Source organism: Antechinus flavipes, chromosome 3 (genome assembly GCF_016432865.1).
Source record: "Antechinus flavipes isolate AdamAnt ecotype Samford, QLD, Australia chromosome 3, AdamAnt_v2, whole genome shotgun sequence".
NCBI lineage: Eukaryota > Metazoa > Chordata > Mammalia > Dasyuromorphia > Dasyuridae > Antechinus > Antechinus flavipes.
The window spans coordinates 184592402-184612579 of NC_067400.1; the positions used below are offsets into that span (position 1 = coordinate 184592402).

Consider the following 20178-nt stretch of genomic DNA (forward strand, 5'->3'; position numbering starts at 1 on the left):
CAGGACCTGGCCGCCCCCCCCTTCCCCCCCCTCAGTGACTCAGCACGCTCTGGGATCTCAGAGCGCAGGCGCAGCACAGTCCTGCTAGTGCCTCACTGCTGCCCCCTGCAGTCTGTAGAGGAAGCTCGATAACACACCCAGCCCCCCCCCAAAGAAAGACTCCAGTTTTTTCTGTTTTTCTTTGCTAGTTTGTCTCTGATTAATAGACAGAATGAGCAAGAAGCTGAAGAGGACTTTAACCCTTGACAGCTTCTATACAGATAGAGAGCAGACTCTAAATCCTGAGGAGACTAAAAACAGACAGTCCCCAGGTGATTCCCCAAAGGAGGAGAGCATCTGTTCCTCAGCACAGATGAACCTCATAGAAGTGATTAAAAAGGCTCTCACAAGGGAGCTAGAAGAAAAGTGGGAAAAGAGCCTGGAGAAGTCAGTTAAAGAGAGAGTGGATAAAGAAGTAAAATCCTTGAAAAATAGGATTAGTGAACTGGAAACAGAAAACAGCTCTCTAAAAAACAAAATTGGCGAAATGGAAAAAAATTCCACAGAACAAAAGAACTCAATTGGACAATTAGAGAAAGATTTTAAAAAAGTGAGTGAAGAGAATACTTCACTGAAAATCAGAATTGAACAAGTGGAATTGAATGACTCGAGGAGACAAGAACAATCAGTCAAGCAAATCCAAAAAAATCAAACAATGGAGAAAAATGTGAAATACCTTCTGGGGAAGACAACAGACCTGGAAAACAGATCCAGGAGAGACAATCTGAGAATCATTGGACTCCCAGAAAAACATGATGAAAAAAAGAGCCTGGACATTGTCTTCCAGGAAATTATCAAAGAGAACTGCCCAGAAGTCATAGGAACAGAGGAAAAAATAAACATTGAAAGGATTCATCGATCACCCACTGAAAGGGATCCTAAAATCAAAACACCAAGGAATATAGTGGCCAAATGCCAGAACCCTCAGATGAAAGAAAAAATATTGCAAGCGGCTAGAAAAACCCAATTCAAGTATCAAGGAGCCACGATAAGGATCACCCAGGATCTGGCAGCATCCACATTAAAAGATCGAAGGGCCTGGAATATGATATTCCGAAAGGCTAAGGAACTTGGTATGCAACCAAAAATAACTTACCCAGCGAGAATGAGCATCTTTTTCCAGGGAAGAAGATGGACATTCAACGAAGTAAGCGAATTTCATCTATTTCTGATGAAAAAACCAGAACTTAACAAAAAGTTTGATCTACAAATATAGAACTCAAGAGAAATCTAAAAAGGTAAAGATTAATCTTGGGAACTATATTTTGACTATATAGATGTATAAAGAATACATGTATACCTTGTTCTAGAAATTGATGTGGAAAGGACACTGTACCAGAAAAAGGGTAAAGTGGGGGTAGTACATCACATGAAGAGGCATAGGAAACCTATTATATCTGAGAGAAAGAATGGAGGGGGATGAATATAGTGGGTATCTTACTGCCTTCAGAATTGGCTTTAAGTGAAAAATCTTAAGACATATTCAATCTATGGTGAAACTTCTCCCATCTCATTGAAAAGTGAGAAGGGAAAAGTGGAAAGGGAAGGAATAAGCTAAGCGGAAGGGAATACGGGAACTGGGAGGGAAAGGGGTAAGATAGGGGGAGGAACTCTAAGGCGGGGGGAGGGACACTAAAAAGGGAGGGCTGTGAGAAGCAAGGGGTGCTCACAAGCTTAATACTTGGAAGGGGGGAAAGGGGAAAGAAGGGAGGAAAGCATAAATCGGGGTTAACAAGATGGCAAGTAATACAGAATTGGTCATTCTAACCATAAATGTGAACGGGGTAAACTCCCCCATAAAGAGGAAGCGGTTAGCAGAATGGATTAAAAGCCAGAATCCTACAATATGTTGTTTACAGGAAACACACCTGAAGCGGGGAGATACATGCAGGTTAAAGGTAAAAGGTTGGAGCAAAATTTACTATGCTTCAGGTGAAGTCAAAAAAGCAGGGGTAGCCATCCTGATCTCAGACCAAGCTAAAGCAAAAATTGACCTAATTAAAGCAGGGGTAGCCATCCTGATCTCAGACCAAGCTAAAGCAAAAATTGACCTAATTAAAAGAGATAAGGAAGGACACTACATCTTGCTAAAGGGTAGCATGGATAATGAAGCACTATCTATATTAAACATATATGCACCAAGTGGGGTAGCATCTAAATTCTTAAAAGAGAAACTAAGAGAGCTGCAAGAAGAAATAGACAGTAAAACTATAATAGTGGGAGATCTTAACCTTGCACTCTCAGAATTAGATAAATCAAACCAGAAAATAAATAAGAAAGAAGTCAAAGAGGTAAACAGAATACTAGAAAAGCTAGATATGATAGATCTCTGGAGAAAATGTAATGGAGACAGAAAGGAATACACTTTCTTTTCAGCAGTTCATGGAACCTATACAAAAATTGACCATATATTAGGACATAAAAACCTCAAACTCAAATGCAGTAAGGCAGAAATAGTAAATGCATCCTTTTCAGACCACGATGCAATGAAAATTACATTCAACAAAAAACCAGGGGGAAGTAGACCAAAAAATAATTGGAAACTAAATAATCTCATACTAAAGAATGATTGGGTAAAACAGCAAATCATAGACATAATTAATAACTTCACCCAAGAAAACGATAATAATGAGACATCATACCAAAATGTATGGGATGCAGCCAAAGCGGTAATAAGGGGAAATTTCATATCTCTAGAGGCCTATTTGTATAAAATAGAGAAAGAGAAGGTCAATGAATTGGGTTTGCAATTAAAAAGGCTAGAAAAGGAACAAATTAAAAACCCCCAGTCAAACACTAAACTTGAAATTCTAAAAGTAAAAGGTGAGATCAATAAAATTGAAAGTAAAAAAACTATTGAATTGATTAATAAAACTAAGAGTTGGTTCTATGAAAAAACCAACAAAATAGACAAACCCTTAGTAAATCTGATTAAAAAAAGGAAAGAGGAAAATCAAATTGTTAGTCTTAAAAATGAAAAGGGAGAACTCACCACTAACGAAGAGGAAATTAGAGCAATAATTAGGAGTTACTTTGCCCAACTTTATGCCAATAAATTCGACAACTTAAATGAAATAGAAAAATACCTCCAAAAATACAGCTTGCCCAAACTAACAGAGGAAGAAGTAAATATCCTAAACAGTCCCATCTCAGAAAAAGAAATAGAACAAACTATCAATCAACTCCCTAAGAAAAAATCCCCAGGACCAGATGGATTTACATGTGAATTCTACCAAACATTTAAAGAACAATTAACTCCAATGTTATATAAACTATTTGAAAAAATAGGGATTGAAGGAGTCCTACCAAACTCCTTTTATGACACAGATATGGTACTGATACCTAAACCAGGTAGGCTGAAAACAGAGAAAGAAAATTATAGACCAATCTCCCTAATGAATATTGATGCTAAAATCTTAAATAAAATATTAGCAAAAAGATTACAGAAAATTGTCACCAGGATAATACACTATGACCAAGTAGGATTTATACCAGGAATGCAGGGCTGGTTCAATATTAGGAAAACTATTAGCATAATTGACTATATCAATAACCAAACAAACAAAAACCACATGATCATCTCAATAGATGCAGAAAAAGCATTTGATAAAATCCAACATCCATTCCTAATAAAAACACTTGAGAGCATAGGAATAAATGGACTTTTCCTCAAAATAGTCAGGAGCATATATTTAAAACCATCAGTAAGCATCATATGCAATGGGGAAAAACTGGAACCTTTCCCAGTAAGATCTGGAGTGAAGCAAGGTTGCCCACTATCACCATTATTATTTAATATCGTATTAGAAACACTAGCCTCGGCAATAAGAGTCGAGAAAGATATAAAAGGAATTAGAGTAGGCAATGAGGAAACCAAACTATCACTCTTTGCAGATGATATGATGGTATACCTAGAGAACCCCAGAGATTCTACCAAAAAACTATTGGAAATAATTCATAATTTTAGCAAAGTAGCTGGCTACAAAATAAATCCCCATAAATCCTCAGCATTTTTATACATCACCAACAAAACCCAACAGCAAGAGATACAAAGAGAAATTCCATTCAGAATAACTGTTGATACCATAAAATATTTGGGAATCTATCTACCAAAGGAAAGTCAGGAATTATATGAGCAAAATTATAAAAAAGTCTCCACACAAATAAAGTCAGACTTAAATAATTGGAAAAATATTAAGTGCTCTTGGATTGGCCGAGCGAACATAATAAAGATGACAATACTCCCTAAACTAATCTATTTATTTAGTGCTATACCAATCAGACTTCCAAGAAAATATTTTATTGATCTAGAAAAAATAACAACAAAATTCATATGGAACAATAAAAAGTCGAGAATCTCAAGGGAACTAATGAAAAAAAAATCAAATGAAGGTGGCCTAGCTGTACCTGATCTAAAATTATATTATAAAGCAGCAGTCACCAAAACCATTTGGTATTGGCTAAGAAATAGATTAGTGGATCAGTGGAAAAGGCTAGGCTCACAAGACAGAATAGTCAATTATAGCAATCTAGTGTTTGACAAACCCAAAGCCCCTAACTTCTGGGAAAAGAATTCATTATTTGATAAAAACTGCTGGGATAATTGGAAATTAGTATGGCAGAAATTAGGCATGGACCCACACTTAACACCATATACCAAGATAAGATCAAAATGGGTCTATGACCTAGGCATAAAGAACGAGATTATAAATAAATTAGAGGAACATAGAATAGTTTATCTCTCAGACTTGTGGAGGAGAAAGAAATTTGTGACCAAAGATGAACTAGAGACCATTACTGATCACAGAATAGAAAATTTCGATTACATCAAATTAAAAAGCCTTTGTACAAATAAAACTAATGCAAACAAGATTAGAAGGGAAGCAACAAACTGGGAAAACATTTTCACAGTTAAAGGTTCTGATAAAGGCCTCATTTCCAAAATATATAGAGAACTGACTCAAATTTATAAGAAATCAAGCCATTCTCCAATTGATAAATGGTCAAAGGATATGAACAGACAATTTTCAGAGGATGAGATTGAAACTATTACCACTCATATGAAAGTGTTCCAAATCATTATTGATCAGAGAAATGCAAATTAAGACAACTCTGAGATATCACTACACACCTGTCAGATTGGCTAAGATGACAGGAAAAAATAATGATGAATGTTGGAGGGGATGCGGGAAAACTGGGACACTAATGCATTGTTGGTGGAGTTGTGAACGAATCCAACCATTCTGGAGAGCAATCTGGAATTATGCCCAAAAAATTATCAAAATGTGCATATCCTTTGATCCAGCAGTGTTTCTATTGGGCTTATATCCCAAAGAAATACTAAAGAAGGGAAAGGGACCTGTATGTGCCAAAATGTTTGTAGCAGCCCTGTTTGTAGTGGCTAGAAACTGGAAAATGAATGGATGCCCATCAATTGGAGAATGGCTGGGTAAATTGTGGTATATGAATGTTATGGAATATTATTGTTCTGTAAGAAATGACCAGCAGGATGAATACAGAGAGGCTTGGAGAGACCTACATGAACTGATGCTAAGTGAAATGAGCAGAACCAGGAGATCATTATACACTTCGACAACGATATTGTATGAGGACATATTTTGATGGAAGTGGATTTCTTTGACAAAGAGACCTGAGTTTCAATTGATAAATGATGGACAAAAGCAGCTACACCCAAAGAAAGAACACTGGGAAACGAATGTGAACTATCTGCATTTTTGTTTTTCTTCCCGGATTATTTATACCTTCTGAATCCAATTCTCCCTACGCAACAAGAGAACTGTTCGGTTCTGCAAACATATATTGTATCTAGGATATACTGCAACATATCCAACATATAAAGGACTGCTTGCCATCTAGGGGAGGGGGTGGAGGGAGGGAGGGGAAAAAAAATCGGAACAGAAATGAGTGTCAATATAATGTAATTATTAAATAAAAAATTTAAAAAAAAAAAAAAAAAAAGAAATTTAGAATTTTATTCTTTCTTGTATTCCTTCCTCTACCAAGGATCTTCTAAGTATCAATAAATACTCTAAGAGAAATAATAGTGGACATCTTGAAGCATGTTATGACACAGAGTTTGAGATATTGCTTAAGAAAAAAACTCTCCTAAAAGGTTGTTAGATTGAAAATACCTGAGTGATTTACATTGGTCCATAACAATAGTTGTTTTTCCTCGATCATTTCTTATCATACAGTAATTCACCTACTAATATAACTTCCTCTCTTGTCTTTGATGAAAACTTATTTTCACCCAGATGCTTTTCATGGAAAAATCCTGATATCATTACACTTATGCAATTATTCTTTATGTTTCTATTTCCCCCCCTCCTCATTTCTCTAGTCAAATAATTGTCTTTACTGTAATCAAATTCCATACCAAACAAGGGCTAGAATAAAATGGGAAAATGTCCATTAAACTACTGGTGAGTTATTTTCAGATGTGTATGTCTTTTCCTAGACCTAGATCATTCAATGCTTACTTTTTTTATTTTACTTTTCTCTGTAACTAAAAGGTGCTTAAGCTTTGTTTACTTTGCAATGCCATGGCATACTGGTTTAGTAATTGTTTTAAATATTTATATCAAGTCAATCTCATCATTGGACAAAACAAGTTTGCAACTTAAGAAAAATTTAGCCTGGATATTTGTCTATGATTTGCCCATTAGGCATTAAGAAGGTATTTCAACCAAGTTGGACTTTTAACTTTATTTGAGTTCTTTTCCTCTTCTTTTCTTTACTACATACACATGTTCACTCATGTACACCTCCCTCACAAGAAAGAAGGATTTGGTAAAATTTAATAATATTGAGTGGAATGAGGAAATCCTGAAAATTTTCCCACACATAATTTAGTTCAGATAGTGCATAAAATGGAGACAGTGCTCCAAAATTTAGCCAGGCCTACTTGAGTCTCAGCAGACAGGCCTAAGTTTCATATTCCTGTAAATCATGTGATCTAGGAAATTAGATGGTACCCCCTTTCTCCCCTCTCTTGTTGTACTAGCATCTCAATACTAGAACACTCCTATGAGGTAAATATGTGATTTTTGTGTTAGGATTGGGTAAGAGATATTTCTTTGTTCATGGCTAGAATGTGAGACCACCCACTTTGACCAATCAGAGTGGAGGTCCAGCCCCTGGGGTGGTTCTTAGATTCGTTTATGTTAGGGTATATAACCTTCTGCTTGCCTTCTGTACTTCACTTCTTGTCACTGCCAGTCTGTCCGCATGGTGGGAGATGCCTAGTTCTCATGAGACTTGATAAAATAAACACTTCTGTTTTCTACCTTGAAAAACCTCTATCCTTAATTGAATCAGTGGTCTTCTGACCCACACAGTGTTGGGTGCTTGTCCGGGATTGCCATTTGGTTGAGAAGGGGTCTCCTATGGAGAACAGAGTCCAGCTCACACCCAGATTATACTGGGGGACTCCAGGAATTCCATTCCAGGAATTTGGGAATTCTGCCTTCCTGAAGGAAGAATCCTGAAGAACAAGTTCTATGTGTAAAATCCAGAGGTAAGCTACTGGAAGTCTATGTTTTTTTTTTGTTTTGTTTTTTTTTTTTTTGTTGTTGTTGTTGTTGTTGTTGTTGTTGAGTCTAGGAGTTCTTCTCCCACTGCCTATGCTCTCTTTCCTTTATATCCCTCCCTAGTTTGGGGCTTCTTCCACTGTCCAGAATTGTTCAGTGTCCCTATCATAGTTTGGACAGTCTGCACCATGAGACAAGTTTTCTGATTTGCTTTTCATTATCTCTCCTCACATATACTTTGATGGCTTCTTCAAAGAGGTTTTCTAAAATCCTATTGTTTCATCTGTCAATCTTCTGAATCTTCTTTTTTTTTTTTTTAATATCTGGCCAGGCATTAGTTACAAAGTTTACCTTTAACATGAACTCAATGCCTGGGTAACATATCTAATCCTGAGTATTTATTAGCATTTTCTTGTAGCTCATTTAGAAAACTATTCTTTTTTCTCAATAACTTCAATAGCCTTTTTAATATTCTGGGGCTTGAGAGTTCTTAATTCCAGTAATATTTAATTCTCTCAGGTACTGCATGTGTGATCTATGAACCTCATTGTTATGGTTCCATCTAGGGTCAAGGTTTGAGTATTTTTCATCTGCCAGGACCAGCCCAGCCATAGGCGGATGTTTGTGTACTTACTCCATCATTTTTGTGACTCTCCTAATCATTCTTCTTTCTTCAAGAGAGAATAATCCATTTAGGATAAACACTACCTTATGCCAAATATAGATGTTAGGCCAGATATTAGTAAAAAAAAAAAAAGAAGAAGAAGAAGAAGAAGATTCAGAAGATTGACAGATGAAACAATAGGATTTTAGAAAACCTCTTTGAAGAAGCCATCAAAGTATATGTGAGGAGAGATAATGAAAAGCAAACCAGAAAACTTGTCTCATGGTGCAGACTGTCCAAACTATGATAGGGACACCGAACAATTCTGGACAGTGGAAGAAGCCCCAAACTAGGGAGGGATATAAAGGAAAGAGAGCATGGGCAGTGGGAGAAGAAAGCCAAAGGCAGCAATAAGAAAACAAGTAAAACTTTAACATGCTAGAGTTGTGGAAAGAAGAGGCATATAATGAGAGACTGTCCCCACAACAAATAGAGGAAAGAATGTGTTCTTTGGTGGAACTAGAGGACCAGAGGTGTCAGGGGTTCATTGAACAATCCTACCGGTAACCTTTGATAAATTTAAGGATGGAACCTGAGGAGAGGAAGTGCTGTTCTTGATAGATACTGGGCCTACCTGGTCTTCTGTAACTTGCCTCTTCTTCGGGACTAAATTATCATAAGAAATACTCATCATCTCAGAGTAAAAAGAGAAAATTTCCCAATCTCCCTTTCTGAAGTTTTAGAAGTCTGATACCAAGGGACCACTGGCTTAAACAGGGTGCTTCTGGTCCTGGAGATGGGATAAATTTGTTAGGAAGAGATCTAATTACTAAATTGGCTATCTACTTAATCACTAAAGGAACCCAAATTGTCCCACTTAAAATTTCATAAAAGATGAAGAAGGGCAAATTGATTCAGAAGTTTGGGCAGGCCCTACAAACAGGGGGAGAGTCTAGATTGATCCCTTTAAAAATTAGTGTTTTTAAGGATGCATTTTAAGCCTGTCCACTAAGATATTGAAAGCAAGGACATTTTTGCTTTTGAATGGGAAGACACTAACTCTGGGGGAAAACAACAATACAGATGGTGTGTCCTTCCTCAAAGATACAGTCACCAAATTTATTTAGACAGATCATTGAGAGAATTCTGAAGGGATTTAAAGCTCTCCTTGGAACTCAGGTACTATTGCAATATGGTGATGATTTATTAGTATTGGGAAGTAAGAAAAATGGAGTTAAGGAAGCCATTCTACTTAGCTAAACTACTTAGGATCAGAGGGCTTGAAAGTATCAAAGAATAAGTTATAATTTGTTGAAAGAAAGGTTAACTATTTAAGGCATTAGATTAGTGAGAGACAAAAGAAATTAGATCCAGAAAGAATCATAGGTATTCTCCAGGCTAGGAATAAAAGGGAACTCAGGAAGTTCCTGAGATTAATGGATTACTGTAGAAATTGGATTGACTCATATTCCACCATTATTAAATCTATGTATACGTTTTTTAGATAAAAAGCCAGACAAAATTGAGTGAGACTCAGAAAAGGAGGAAAGGTTCAGGAAATTAAAAGAGGTGCTCATTACCCCTTTTGTGCTGACCTTTCTGCCATTAGAAAGACTCTTCCATTTGTTTGTGAACAAGGACAAGGGCATGGCCTTAAGGGTGCTTGTCCAACTAAGAGGGAGCCAGAGAAAGCAATACCCTTCCTCTCTAAGATTCTAAACATTGTGGCAAGGGAATGACCTACTTGCATTCAAGCTATGGCAGCTGCCACAATATTGGTGGAAGAAAATAAGAAGGTTATGCTTGGGGAAAGCCTCATTGTAAGTGTCCCACATCAGATCTGAATCACTCTTAACCAGAGGGCAGGAAGATTGCCCAGCGACCTTACAATCCTAAAGTATGAAGCAATCCTTCTTGAGAAGGATGATTTGGTCCTAGAACAAGACAACAATTTGAATCCTGCCTTCTTCCTAGCTTGAGGGATAGGGGGAGAGAGGAGGACTGGACCAGTTTGGAACATTATTGTATTGATTTTATTGATCTCCAGACTAATGTTAGAGAAGATTTTCAAGAGTCCCCAATTCTGAAGGGAATGAATTTGTTCTGGATGGATCTTCTAGAGTGGTGGAGAGGAAAAGGATAAATGGATATGCTACAATAAATAGTGATAGCCTCTTCCTGACTGAAGGTGGTGGACTGCTCAATTCATGTGAACTGTATGTACTAAACCAGGCCCTAAAACTAGTAGAGGGAAAGCAAAGCCTTATCTATACTTTCTAAATATGCTCGGGGCATGGTTCACATTTTGTGGGGGAATGGTAAACAGCAAGAGGAGGGACCTGGCTCATGTTACTCTAGTCTCCCAAGTTTTCTAGCACTTGGAGCTACCAGAAAATATATCAATAATCCATGTGAATGGTCATCAAGCTGGACAATCCTTTGAAGCCAGGGGCAACTATCTTGTCAATGAGGAAGCAAAGGGAATGGGAGCTGTAGAATCTGAACAGCACAATTGTTCGTTGGTTCTAATTTCTTCTTTTACTCCCAGTCTTCCTTCCCCATCTTCTACAACAGAAGAGCAGGAAAAAGCTTTATCTTTGGGAGCACAGGAACAGGTCGGTGAATAATATCTCCCAAATAGCAGAAAGGTATTGACTAAATCAGATATGAGACAGATCCTTCAACATCTGCATCAGGGAAGTTAGTGATGTGGTATGTATCACCTGGTCTTTACATCCTAGTGAGACAGCTGCTGGATGGTTTTCTTGTGTGTTGAAGAATAAACAAGACTGCCTTGTGCTGAACTCCAAAAGGAGGGAAACCATCACATTTCTAGCCATTTCAGAATATACAAGTGGACTTTGCCAAACTGCCTCCAATAAGCCAACTCAAATATCTGTTGATTGTAATGGAGCATCTGACATCTTGAGTGGAGGCTTTCCCTCTGCAGTTGGCCACTACCGCTATGGTAGGCAAAATTCTGATGGAGCAAATAATCCTGTAGTATGGGATGGTGGAATGACTGACTCAGACTAAGGGACTTGTTTTATAGGTAAGATTCTGCAGCTCCTCATGCAAGCCTTGGATACTATCTCAAATTTCATACTCCTTGGCACCCTCCCTCATCAGGTAAGGGGAAGAGAATGAATCAAGAAATTAAGAAACAGATCACTCAATTGGTGCCAGAAACCCAATTATCCTGGATCAAGTGTCTCTATCTGGCCCTCAAGATACATACAAGACCCTGAAGAGCTATGGGGTCATCTCCTTTTAACTTCATTTTGCTCATCTCTACTTGAGAGGAAAGAGTTGGAATACTATTTATGAACAGAAAGACAGGTTTTTAAGAGAATATGTATCTACTTTGGCAAAACACCTTCATGTTTTGCAGACTAACGGGATAATTGCTCAAACTCCATCTCTGGGTTTCACTGTGCATCAATACCAGGTGGGAGACTGGATCCTGATCTGGACATGGAATGAAGAGAAGCTCATCCTGACCTGAGAAGAGCCTTTCTAGATTCTATTGATTTTGGTCACTGCAGTATGGACCAGAGAGTGGAGTTGGACTCATCACTCCCAGGTGAAGAAGTCTGCTGAGCCACCTTGTGAATGGACAATTGAGCCCTCTTCCAAACAGGACAAACTGAAAGTGCAACTGAGGTGCAAGCCTCCTAAAGTTTGGGTATATGAACCCTGAACCTTTACCTCAGTCTGTAAGACTATTGATCTTTCTTAGTATTGCAATTCCCCTTTTGCTTTTAATTGTATTTGTATTAGGTACCATCACCTGTCTTTCCACTACCCTGCATAGATATTTTGTTTTTAACTAAAGTGTGACACCATGGGGGTACCCTGGTTGTGGGCATTGATTCTAGTCCCTCTTATATGTACTCAGCCCAGTCCCTTGGCTCCCACATAGTAATAGTTTCCAAGCCATCATCCAGATGGCTAACCACCTTCAAATTTACCAGCTGCTGGATTTGTGGAGGACACCAGCAACTTGAGTCATGACTATGGATTCCAATTTTTTTGAAACCTGAATGGCTCCTTAGTAACCAGTTATTATTCTATAATGGGATGGAGTTCTGGAAGCCTCAGAAAGAGCATAGCTGGACCCTTACTGAAAAGTAGAAGGGTTTATATTGCTTAAAACACACAGTAAGAGATGGAAACTTGCTGGGGTAAAGTGAGTGTAACTGGACTTACTCCAAGTGGCACATGAAGAGAGAGATTGCACTAAAACTGTGGGACATTGGATGCTACTCATATTCAGTGCAGGGCCATTTGGGCACTATGCCACAGTGGACAGATGAACCAAAGTAATTATGAATACCTATTGGTGGGGGGGATACAAAATGTAAAAGTTGTAAAGGACCCCATAATATAGCTGTCTGTATTAGGAATAACTGTACCATGTTATTAAGACTCCCATATTATATATGGGCCTGGCATAATCAGGCCTGGTCAGGATATTTTCCACTTTCTAGAGTGTCATCCACAGAAATGGATTTTATATAAAGGTGGAGGTGTCAATACATCAAAACTGCTGAAATAGAGTATCTGGGTAGCCCCTTGGGAGACCAGGAGCTCCTGCAGTCTTTATTAGGACTCATATTTCCTCCTGGATAGAGATGGCTTTAAAAGACCACTATTGGACTTGTGGCTTAACCACTTATACGCACCTTCCTGGGAATTAGAATGGCAGCTGCTGTATTGGTTTGGCGTGACCCAAATTATTTTTTCTCTGGACAGGAAGAAAAGCATTTAGGAATCCAGTTATATGACAATATTTACAGGGAGAAGAATATAAACACTTGCATTACCCGGACAGAAGATGTAAATGGATAGGGAGACTCTTGGACATCTGAGGGGATCATAAGGACTTGTGGACCAGCCACTGGGTGCAAGATGGGATATATGTGTTGAATAAAATAATCATGTTACAGGCTGTAGTAGAAACAATTATTAATCAAACTGCAAAGGCTTTGAACCTGTTGGCCAATAGGTCATCCAAAAGAGATAAGCAATATTACAGCATAGATTAGTACTAGATTACTTCCTAGCTGAGGAATGTGGGGTTTGTAGGAAATTAAACTTGTCCAACTGTTGCATAAAAATGTACAATAATGGTAAATTAGTTAAATAAATCACTAAAGACATTAGAAAGCTTGCTCATGTCCCATTCCAAACCAGGTCCTCCCCATTCAACATATCTTGGTGATCTTGGTTTGAAGGAACTTGGTAGAAAAAGGCACTGTGGTTCTTTTGGATAGCTTTTAGTGCTATCATCCTCCTCCCTTCTTGTCTTTCTTGTTTGATGCAATTAATCACCAATATAGTCCAAAAATCTTTATCTAAAATGGTTAAATAGAAAAGCAGAAAGATCTGTTCAGTTGATGACTAAAGGGGCAAGGTTGGGAACCAGTTGCACAAGAGGATAGAAAGCATCCAAAGGGAAAGATGTATGAGTTGGACCCAGAAATTGAGGAAATATGCGATCATTGATATGAGAAACTCTCCATTATAAAATAAGAAGGGGGATCTGAGTGGAAGGAGGAAATTGTGAAAGCTTTCCTCTACATAATCTGGTTCAGATAGTGCAGAAAATGAAGACAGTGCTCCAAAATAAAGCCAGGCAGACTTGTTCCTCAGCAGACAGGCTTAAGTTTCATATTCCTATAAATCATGTGATCTAGGGAAATTAGGTAGTACCTCCCTCTTCCCCTCCTTTGTTTAACTAATAGCTATCTCAATACTAGATCTTCCATATAAGGTAACTATGATTTCTGTATTAGGATTGAGTAAGAGATGTTTCCTTGACTGACCAATCAGAGCAGGGGTTCAGCCCTTGGAGTGTTTCTTAGACTTGTTTATGTTAGGGTATATAATCTTCTGCTTACCTTCTCTACCCCACCTCTCATCACTGCCAGTCTGTCCTGGTGGAGGGAGGTGACCAATTCTTGCAAGATTTGATCAAATAAACACTTTCTACTTTGAGAAACTGTCTTTAATTGAGTCAGTGATCTTCTGACCCTCACAATGTCAATTCATGAACTGTGAAACTATTGATTTGATGTCCAATTTTTATCATGACATATGGCCACACATCAAACAAATGGTAAGATCACAAGTTTAATGGTCTATAATATCATTCACATGTGTTGATAATTCTATAATATTAATAGTTATCCAATTATTTTCAGGTAACAAAGGTACTGAGATACTAAGTTTTCTTGACTTTTAATCCACTTTTGCAAATGTCATAATAATAATAGAATGATGGGTTAGTTTATCTTTTAGGTGAGGTGTTATGATGTTGAAGAAGGAGATGTCTCAGAGAGTATTTAGATCATGTGATATAATAATATTACATCAATTAGTAGTCTAACATCTAATTGAATGAGAATTCTTGCTTTGAGTTATTGCATCAATTTCAAGTGGCTTTATGTGCCAATCTTTGAGACTGGTTTTGTTCAGCAACATATTTCTAGTCTATAGAATAATTATTTTATTCTAAAAATATCATCAATTTATCTGAAAGATTTATAACCTTTTAAAGTAACAAATTCTTTCTAGTAATGTTTTTTGTTTCAACAAGTAGAATTTATGTATTAGCAACGATCACTCCTTGTAGAAAGCTTTTAATAATATGGTAATGTTTATGTAAAGTGGACTTATAGTGACACACTTGAATGTAATAAAGTGGACATTCATCATGTTGCAATAAAGAGTGAAGCTTCTAATTAAAGTAGGACATCATTTGCTGGATTAAAGTCATTTAGCATAATTGAAAAGTGCTAATACCCTATTTTATCCTCTTCTATTAGTCTTACTCCAAGGGTAAAAACATTTTAAGGTGAAAATATGTCTTGTGTCTTTAATTGAATGTTATTACCTCCTGATTGTACTATTTTGGAACTGTTTAATTGCAAACCTGGAAAATGAATTACTATATTACGGAATTGATCCCAGAGGGTTAGAATTCCTTTTTTATGAGTAAAAATGACATAATTTATGAGTAAACATAACAGAAATGGTTATAGCTTAATTTATAATCAAACCTAGAAATGTACTATATTATAATAAGAAACAAATATTTTCTTTATTAGAGCTATAGTAAAGTAATAGTGTTGGGATTCAAGGGATACCCCAAAAAGATTGGGGTTCCATATCAGTGTTATGAGATGTCTCAAACGAATTTACAGGTTTGAACCCATCTTCAAGTCAAGGGGCAAAGTTTATTATAATTGAAATGCCAATTAAATCAGGCTAAGTTGCAAAAGAAGTTATCAAAGAATCAGGCGCAAGAAGATAAATTTGTAGGCACAATGAGAAACCAGGTGATTCATGTCACTGATATGCTAATTTTGTGGTTTAGAGGTGGTGTTGAATAGTGGTCTGATTCAGGCTTTATGCTCAGGTGCAGTTCCCATAATTCTCTGGATAGAGCTCAAGGAGGAAATCTGGAAGTGTGTTTTTTAGACCTGAAACATTGTTAGGTCTAGTGGCAGACACCCAATTTTATTCTGCACCTGTATCAACTTTAAGCACTTCATTATTGTTGCTCATTAATCTCAGAAACTCTGATATCACTAACCAATAGGCTGTTGACCAATAGTCAGCAATATTTATAGCCATAGCATCCTGATCATATACTGGGACAGGATAACTTATAGAAAGAAATATGTAATTTCCATCTATATTGCTCCCAATGCCAGGTGGCCTTAAGATTATTGCCACATCTTCTCTAGAAACTGCACCACATGAATAGTGGCTAATTAGATTATTACTTTCCTAATAAAAGAACTTTTGACATTTTGTAATGATAATCTGTCCATTTAAGATTAAGGGGGTTTATTTCCCTCTTCATTTAACTCAGTTCCCATCCTATGTGATAACTCAGGCTCTATCCTTATTTCTACTAAAAGGACAACAAGGTTTCAATGTTACAGATTTCTTAAAATTTTTATCTTGTAATTTTGAATTATATATGATTATTAACTTATTTTATCATTGTTAGAATGTTATTATTTGGTTGAAATGCCCATATTTTATTTTGAAAAAAAGCTTTAATTTCTTCTGTCTTGAGACACCTAGTGATATAATGTATGTATAGTGCCAAACATGGAGTCAGGAAGACCTGACTTCAAATCTTGCCTGAGACGCACTCACTATACTTACTACTTAATCCTTTGACATATCACTTAACCTCTTCCATCCTCAGTTCAACTCTCTGCAAATCAGAATAATAAAACTAATTCAAGAGATTTTATATGCGGCAAAAGAGATAATTTATATAAAGTGTTCTCTAAATTTTAAAGTGTTAAATAGTTACCAATAATTATGTTTTAGCATTGTTAATTCATAAAAGGAAAATCCGCTAATTTTTTCATGCTATACAATTATTTGGAAGCCTTTAAAATTTCATTTGACTCATCAGGAATTCTACAAAATTCACCATATATATATATATGAATTCACTTTATTCTATTTAAAATATAGGATTTGTTTTCTTCTTTATTACTATTCTCCCAAACAGATTAATCTTTTCTTTCTGAGAGATGAAAAGAATTTTAATGACATTTTATTTGCTTCCACAGAATCTGCTTTTCCCAAACCAACCTCTACAACCTAGCAGCAGATATACAGTGTCACCAACTGGAGATCTGACTATAACAAACATTCAGAAATCTGATGCAGGCTATTATATTTGTCAGGCCTTAACTGTTGCAGGAAGTATTTTAGCAAAGGCCCAGCTGGAAGTTACTGATGGTGAGAACCATTACTTGAATCCCTTTATGTAGTTAGTGATTGTTTTCTAGAAATTAAATATTTTATTTGTTTTTAAGGATCAAAATAATCCATGTAAGCTATTATTTGTTTATTTTTAAAATTGTGGTTAAAAAAAAAGAACATTGTTTGAAGAGTATGTAAGTGTTTTTAACAACATTTCTTCTACCAATGGGAAAAATAATTGTAAGACGCAAAAGAAAAAAAATAAATAAAAAAGCATAATTTTATTTTGAGAATATAATGGGTGGGTCTTACAAAATGACATAAAAATTTTCCTTTTTAAGATTTGATCTTTATTGAAAGTTTCATTTTAAGCCGTTGTTATTTATACAGATTAACTACAAACATAATGACATTCACAATAAAATTTGGAAAATATATTGAACCCTGAATAATCTGATTTTCCCAAGAAAATATTTATCATATCTTTATGATATGATAAAGAGAATTGTACCTTCTCAAATTTTTATAAGCCTTGTGTTTTTTCTTTTTTTTCTAATATTTTCTCTTTTTATTAAAGTTTTTTTTATTTTCAAAACATATCCATGGATACTTTTTCAACACTGACCCTTGCAAAACCTTGTGTTCCAAAAATTTCCCCCCTTCTTCCCACCTCCTCCCCTAGATGGGACATAATCCAATATATGTTAAACATGTTAAAATATATGTTAAATCCAATATATTTATATTTATACAATTATCTTATTGCACAAGAAAAATCAGATCAAAAAGGGAAAAATGAGAAAGTAAACAAAATGCAAGCAAACAACAACAAAAAGAGCGAAAATGCTATTTTGTGATCCACACTCAGTTCCCACAGTCCTCTCTTTGGATTGTAGATAAGCCTTATTTTCTTACATTGACTGCTGAAAGCCTAAACTCTAGTCTGTGATTTCTCCATTTCCTCTCTCTCTCTAAAAAATGATATGCCTTTATGTATAATCCAATCTAAAAATGTACTTTATTATGATTAGAAATAAATATTTTCTTTATTAGAGTGTTCTATTTTTCCTTCCCTCCTTCCTTTCCTCCTTCCCTCTTTCTCTCCTTTTTCCCCTTCCTTGCTTCTAACCTCCTTTCTTCCTTCCTTTTCTTTCTCCTCCCTCCCTCCCTCCCTCTCTCTGTTTCTCTCTCTCTCTCTCCCTCTCTCTCTCTCTCTCTCTCTCTCTGCATTCCCATACAATTTAAATTTACATGTAAATTGAAAGATCATTTAAAATTAATAGAAAACAGTATTTTTAAAAATATCTGCCCAAGGTACTGACTAATTCAATGTCATGTGTATGATTGGAATAAATAGAACAAACAAATATTGGCTGAAAGGATATCAAGCTGTTAATTGTTACACTTGCTGATGTTTTAGAGATTTATTTTTGTAGAGCCAAAAGGAGAAGTCAGGTTCAAGGATAACAGTGATGAGACATTCTTCCTTTAGACAGTCAGGGTTTTTTATTTTTTTACTGTACGTTTTTCTTCATAGGATGAAAAGACAATTTTTAATCTTTTAATTTATTTCTTTTAAATTTTGCCTAAAGGAATGCATATATCGTAGTTAATTATTTTAAGCTGTCATTCTAAATTAAGTCTATGGTATAAGTCTAATTTTAGCTTTGTTTTCTCTACTGAAATAGAGAGAGCAATAAAAAATGACTCTCAATAGTATAAATTTATGTTTGAAATAATTCAATATATTTTGGTGATATTGGATTAAATATTAATTGTTACATCGATTTTTATTTAAGAAAGCAATTAGAGAGTCAAAGTTCCTTTGGCAGTCAACACTGAATAGACATTATGAAAGTCATTGATTTTGAAAATAAAGAAATATAATTTTAAGATTTGAGAAATAAGATATAAAGTTTCACGTACTAAAGTAAACATTTTATTTAATACAGCAATTTTTTTCACTTTGATTAATAAGTAGACCACAGTTTTCATTTTAGTACATTTTTCTATATTCAGTGCAATTAAGATCCAATTGACATTAAGATGCAAAATGAAAACCATGCCAACTGATTAATTATGCTCTCTATAGCACTGCTTCTGTTGTTACATTTTTTTATACTTGTAGTTTTCTATAAACGTTTTCAATTCAAGTATTCATATGAGAAGATGATGCTACAGGGGCAGCTAGATGGCACAGTGGATAGAGCACCAGTCCTAAAATCCAGACGACCAGAGTTCAAACCTGACCTCAAACACTTAACACTTCCTAACTGTGTGACTCTGTGCAAGTCCCCAATTGCCTCAGCCAAAAAAAAAAAAAAAGTTGATGACACTATAATTGACATGATAAAATATGCTCAGTTAAGTGGCAATTTTCATGATTTTACTTTAATATATTTCTTTTTCTTTCATTTGAATCCATATGTTTCCTAAAAGGACTTCCATATAAATTCATTCTCATATAAGTTATATTATTAGGAAAGGGAAACATAAAACTAAACATTTTTTAAAATTGTGATTAATGTTCTTTCTGAGAACATAGAAGAAAATTATATTGTTTACTGATAATGAATTTCAGAAACATAACAATAAATTTTTGAGGACTTACAATGCATAGTATAGACCTTAGATTTATTTGCACATCACTGGAAACCCTAAATGTTCATTTAACCTTTGCCTTTAGTGTCATAGAAACCTGTAGTATTATTTCACCCATAGCATCCTTGAAAGTGAAAATTCTTTCTGACCAGGAGATTTTCAATTGCTTTATTGATCATTCTGTTCAAAAGTACTATGAGATATTCATTTGAACAGAGAAGGGGAAAATTAATTAGATGTCCTTGGCTAAATCTAAGGAATTTATGCATGCTAAAATAAAAGACGTTTGCTACAAAACATTTGAATTTATATTTTTATTCCAGGATTTCCTCAAATATTATAAATATTGCATGATGAGAATTGAACTTTTTACTCTTAAATATTATCTTGGTTATATTTAAGTAAGTAACACATTGCCACTTTTTTCCCATTACAAAGTGATTATTTTTGGACAAATAATGTCCTTAGCTTGTACTGACTGATATGTAATAAAAGGAAATAGATTCTAGTATCTTTTTGTAAAATTTAGTCCAGTTTTAGTTACTTTTTGATCATGTTATTTATTTTCGGCTTAAATTAATTCCTTTTTATAAGCCAATAAGGATATAGAAAGATATAATGCTCCCAATTTATTATTGTTATTAA

At 35.5% G+C, this 20178-nt stretch overlaps 1 protein-coding gene across 1 annotated transcript in view; it reads left to right on the plus strand.

Moving 5' to 3' along the window:
* ROBO2 (roundabout guidance receptor 2) overlaps positions 1-20178 on the plus strand; it is a 636650-nt gene that overhangs the window by 490302 nt on the left and 126170 nt on the right. The window contains exon 9 of the mRNA XM_051990556.1: positions 16797-16968. Within this exon, the coding sequence (XP_051846516.1) occupies positions 16797-16968 (172 nt within the window). The remainder of the gene's footprint in view (positions 1-16796; positions 16969-20178) is intronic.